The sequence below is a fragment of the Stylophora pistillata genome, chromosome 11, assembly GCF_964205215.1.
Source record: "Stylophora pistillata chromosome 11, jaStyPist1.2, whole genome shotgun sequence".
Taxonomy (NCBI): Eukaryota; Metazoa; Cnidaria; class Anthozoa; order Scleractinia; family Pocilloporidae; genus Stylophora; species Stylophora pistillata.
This window is the reverse complement of record NC_142529.1, coordinates 27,197,631-27,203,526: the sequence shown is the minus strand read 5'-3', so window position 1 is coordinate 27,203,526 and position 5,896 is coordinate 27,197,631. Positions and strand designations below refer to the sequence as shown.

Below are 5,896 nucleotides of genomic sequence, written 5' to 3'. Positions count from 1 at the left end.
TAGCTTAGTAAAAACGTCACGATTAGTACCAGCCAGAGAGAACGCTCGTCAGATTTGTTGTATGTTGGATAGGAAGAAATAAGAAACTTACGAAAAAATTGTTGGTGGAAGTCTGTACATAGTCCATAATGCTTATGAATTTTAGAGATGTATAATATTGCTTGACTAATGTTAGCAATTTGTAAGTGAGCATATGGAATAAAATGGAAACTCCAAAAAACAAAAGGAATTGTCAAGTATGTTACTTAAAAGAAATTTCGTAGACGCATTCTTAAAGAGTAAACGCATGTGAGGAACTCCTGAGATAAATGCTGCTGACGAAGTTAGAATCAGATAAGCCTTCGGCTATTTTTGTAATTTCGAACGCGGTTGATAAATTTTTGTTCACAAAAGCATTAGGATGTAACTGCTCAAGAGAGAATGGGTAATCACACCAGAGAATCCAACAATTCGCTGGCTAAAGGAGAGAATAAACAAAGAATAAAAAAAAAATGTAGAAAACGGTTTTCTGGCGTAATTTTTAACGATGAGAGAAAAACTGCAAAGCGCAATTAACTACTAAGGTAAACTTAAATCTTTTCAAATATGTTCGCAGCTGTAATCAAAATTTGAATTTGAATAGTTTGATGCGTTCGAAGATTGTCAAAAATTCCTTTATTTATCTAAGACCGAGTAAAATCTCCAGTGTACATTATTTATTAAGCTTGCTGAGGCTGATAATGACATGAACTCTTGATTAGCATCCTGGAGGTGACAGTTTAATGGCAGATGTCTCCATATTTCCCTTTTAGTGTCTTTTTCTTAACTGAGGTACCTCGCAGGTTGCGGGCATTTTTTGACGCAACATAGAATTTTCTGATGCATTTTAAATGCTTAAACGCTGGTGAGGAATTCTGATTATGGACTTTCTTTAGGAAGTATTTTTCGTGCTACTAATTCTAACTTTATCATAATTATATCTAGTCATAATCGAAGAGAGATACGCATACATTTTACTCTCATGTTAATTCTTCTTTAAACCATATTAAGGCAACGATTAAAAAAACTCAGCCATACTACACAACGAAACGTCTAATAAGAGATTTATTATCCAACGCGCCAAATTGTTATTTCAGTACGGGCGAATTTCGTGGATATTTTCTAACCGGTTCTCTGGAGTACAAATGCCGAGAGATATTTGTACTCGTTTTGGGCGTTATTTGTACTCTACGAAGCACAGTTGGATAATAACTTCCTAGTCACAATGTGTAAGTGTGTATATGATAAAATTTACAATCCCTGCTTTTTGTACAGTTATTTCAAAATCTCTCCATTTTCCGAAATTAAATGCAGTACTTTATCCTCTTCGCTCAGCTATGAATGATTTTCTGCCTGTGGAGACGGAGTTCAAATAAGATGTAAAACAACAATACAATCATAGATGTCTCTAAGTTTGACTGTAGATGCTAATTTATTCCTAAATTAAACATAACTGATTAGACAAACACGTAATTGTGGCGCAAAATAGACTGCCGCCTTTATTATGAGACATTTAAAAAATAAACCAGAATAAGGTGTTACAAAATTATTTTTAGTCACGAGTTGTCTTCTCTTATCATAAATGAGAAACGTAAGGTAAATTATGAACTGTAAAAAAGAAAAGGGATCGCCATCATTGTCATTTGAAAACCATGTCGTGGGCGCATTTTTAAAGAGTCAACGCATTAGAGGAAGTCTTGAGATGAATGTTGCTGATGAAAGGTAGAACCAGCTAATCCATCCTTTGATTTCTTCCTGGGAATGATAAATTGTATTTCACTTCAGTAGTATTATGTCGTAATATAAGGAAAATTTATTAATGGTCCAGATAATGACAACGACAAGATTGAATAGCGTGCATCTTGCTTGATAATAGACCATTAGTTAGCTGCAAAACTGTGTTCATTAGAAATTTAAAAGAAATATTTTAAAGTAAGCTGGCATCTCTGATTAAAATTTCAATTTCAATAGTTTAATGCTTTCGGAGATTGTACGAGTCCAGATTTTTCATAGACCAAGTAAAATCGTCAGCTTTTCTTTTTTTTTTTTCTAGTTTACCGAGTTTGATAATATTCAAGCTTGAACTTCAAGCAGATGACATGGAAATTTGAAAAGCACCCTATCAAATAGAGAGGGATTGTTTGCCCTCTAGCAAGAAAAATTCAATAACTTTCCTTTTAAATGAAAGTTACCTGATATGAAAGTATATTTCTCTTCTTATTGTGAACAAGACATTCGAAGAAAACAAATTGGATCAGATTAGGGTCTAGTACGCTACTTTTGCCTTGTCATTGTCAGGAAACAAGCACAGAACAATGTCCACAACAAATTACAGAGGCAGCACACAGGCAAAAACATTTCGAGAACTGCTATGCTCCCCTTCTGTGGCGGGTGAACTTCGACAAGAATTAGTTTCTCTTGCAGCAGTTAACATTCTCCTCTCCATCACAGCGTTTCTTGGCAATTTTCTTATCCTTGTTGCTCTTTACAAAGAATCTTCCCTTCATCCGCCGTCCAAACTCTTGTATCGTTGTCTGGCAACAACTGATCTGTTGGTTGGTCTTCTTACCCAGCCTCTCGCTGCTACGACCTGGATTTCCGTGGTCCACGAACAATGGAATCTTTGTCGATACGCATATTACGCCTCCTTCCTCCCATTCGTAGCATTATGTGGAGTGTCGTTGATGACGATAACGGCCATAAGCGTGGATAGACTATTCGCCTTATTGTTGGGGCTAAGATACAGGCAAATTGTAACTTTGAAGCGCACATACATCATCTTAGCTACCTTTTGGATTGTATCTAGCGTCGCTGCTTTATGTGTCATATTAGATTACCGTATAACCATTTGGTATACCTGTATAACTATACCATCTTGCCTTGTTATTTCATTCCTCTCGTATATAAACATTTTTCGGGGTCTCAGTCATCATCGGGCTCAAGAACAAGATCATGGCCCACAACAGCCGAGCCAAACAAATGCACTGAACATGGCACGATACAAAAAGGCAGTGTACAATGCTCTGTGGGTGCAGTTAGCACTAGTAGTTTGCTACGCACCATACTTAATCATGGTGGCAGTAGTAATCGGTGACGATTTAACGTATTCAGTAGACTCAGTAGGCATAGGGGGAGTAGCAAGTGTCTTGCTTCACTTTAACTCGACGTTAAACCCGTTCCTTTACTGCTGGAAGATAAGTGAAGTAAGACAAGCAGTGAAACAGACAATCAGACAAGCACTTCGCTGTCCATGGTTTTAAAGTTAGATCCCCGGTTTCTCAGGGTACACTCCAATGGACAGTTTTCATAGCTTAGTAAAAACGTCACGATTAGTACCAGCCAGAGAGAACGCTCGTCAGATTTGTTGTATGTTGGATATATAGGAAGAAATTAGAAACTTATGAAAAAGTCTGTACATAGTGCATAATGCTTATGAATTTTAGAGATGTATAATATTGCTTGAGTAATGCTAGAAATGTGTAAATTAGCATATGGAATAAAATTGAAGTTACTGGTTCTTATAGAGTTCTTTTCACCGGATTTTTCTTTTTTTTCCCCACACTGATGATATTTATTAATCCTCCTTACTCAGCTCTGAATGAATTTCTACATAAGAAGACTGAGCTTTTAATAAGTTGTAGCATAACAATACTATCACATTTGTCCATGTTTTGGACTCTTGATACTTATTCATTCCTAGATTAAGTTGGCTGAACAGAGTTTTTGATACCTTTGTTTCTTTCACCATTTTCTCTAAAACCCTTGATCTCTCGGTCACCAAAATTGACAGCAAGCAAGGTAGCAACACAAACTTTGTTTTTTTGATCAAATTTATCCAATTCGTTCATTTTACTTCTCGATCAATGGATTATCTTGTTAACTTTAGCATTATAATAAAAACTTCATTATCAGAGGACAATTGCTAATATAATCGCTTGAGAGAATTACGACATGAAGAATTCAGTGACCTGCCTTATACGTCAAAGCTTGTTTGATACCAAAATAATTTACTTGCCTTTTCGCGAAAAAGACGTTGGAAGCGAAGAAATTGTATAACTACGATATAATAGGCAAACTTTGGCTTATTAATATCCAGGAAAATCACTAAGAATATTAATTTGTTGGCGAAAGGAGGAAAACAAATAGAGAATGCAAACGAAAGCGGCAGAAAATTGTATGTTTGCGTCATTTTTTAGCTCTTCTTTTGCTTTGTTCTAGTTTCGTCGGAGACGAAACGGAGGTAAAAGAGCCACAAAATGTTACTAATTACACTGTTGAATTCGAATATGTTAAAGTCAGTTTGCATGTGTGGCTATACATCAATTTCAATTCGTTATAGGCATTTGAATTTCCTTGACTGATTGATATGGGTTGGAAATCCTTAACTTGAATCTTTTTTTTTTTTTAGCTTGCTTAGGCTGATAATGATTCAAGCCTCAACTTTACACAAATGATATGGACATTTGATTGACACCCCATCAATGAAACTAGGTCAGCTTGCGAGCAGGTTCTTGTTATTAGTTTTGCGTCGCTCTTTTGTCCACGAGTCGTGTTCCTCAAGGCCTCAAACTTATCATTCACGAGCGAAGTAACTCTTACTGAAACGTCGATAATGGGCCCGTAGGCTAATTTAAGAGGGATTTTAGGTCGTACAGAGAAAACAGTAATTATGTTACAGGTGTTTTTATGTATTTGCATCCTTTTCCAATTTTATACGGGGTGTACCTGACAAGTTAAAGCGACAATTTCTCTGACATTTTTCAAACGAATAAGCAATGATGGGGAAGTTATATGACTCAGTACGTAGGGAGCTCTTTTTTTAGTGATCGTCGTCGTTGTGTAGCTGTTTAGATCGAATATTTCTCAAAAAAGGAAAAAAAAAGAGGAATACAGAATAATGTCGACGGCAAATTTTACTGGGGTGGAACACAGACCAAGACATTTCAAGAACTGTATTGTTCCCCCTCTCTGGTTGGTGGGCTTCAACAAGAATTTTTTTAAATTCTTTCTTGACAGTCAACATTCTCCTCTCCATCACAGCATTTATTGGAAATTCTCTTAATCTTGTTGCCCTTCACAAAGAATCTTCCCTTCATCCGTCGTCCAAACGCTTGTATCGTTATTTAGCAACAACTGATCTGTTGGTTGGTCTTGTTACCCAGCCTAGTTGTCGTTGCTAGGTTTTGGCTTTCTGTGACTCACGAACAATGGAATCTTTGTCGATATGCATTTGAAGCCTCCTTCCTCACAGGCTATACATTATGTGGAGTGTCTTTGACGACGATGACGGCCATAAGCGTGGATAGACTTCTCGCCCCGCTGTTGGGGCAGAGATACAGACAAATTGTAACTTTGGAACGCACATACATCATTGCAGCTGGCGTTTGGATTTTATCTAGTGTCGCTGCTTTATGCTACACGTTGGATTACCGTATACCCATTCTGTATTTTTCTATATTAATACCATCTTGCCTTATTATTTCAGTCACTTCCTATATAAAAATTTTTCGGGGTCTCAGTCGTCATCAGGCCCAAGTACAAGATCATTTCCAACAAAAGCCGAGCCAACCAAGTGCATTTAACACGGCGCGATACAAAAAGGCAGTGTACAGTGCACTGTGGGTACAGTTAGCATTAGTACTTTGTTAGGCACCATACTTTATAGAGACAATTGTAGTCGCTTGTAGTAAAACGTATTCATCACACTTTGTAGTCCTAAGGGGAGTAGCAGGTGTCTTACTTTACTTTAACTCGACGTTAAACCATTTCCTTTACGAGGGGGGGGGCACCGGGGCCTCTGAGAAACCGCAAAACCGGAGAAAAAAAACCTCCAAAACCGAAAAACCGACGAAAAAAGGCAGCAAAACCGAAAACCGCA

At 37.2% G+C, this 5,896-nt stretch overlaps 1 protein-coding gene across 1 annotated transcript; it reads left to right on the top strand.

The window, feature by feature from the left end:
* Positions 1-1,480: 1,480 nt before the first annotated feature.
* On the top strand, positions 1,481-3,507 carry LOC148720924 (melanocyte-stimulating hormone receptor-like). Its single transcript, XM_088739763.1, has one exon. The coding sequence runs from the start codon at positions 2,334-2,336 to the stop codon at positions 3,276-3,278; it is 945 nt and encodes a 314-aa protein (XP_088595889.1). The 5' UTR covers positions 1,481-2,333; the 3' UTR covers positions 3,279-3,507.
* Positions 3,508-5,896: the final 2,389 nt, after the last annotated feature.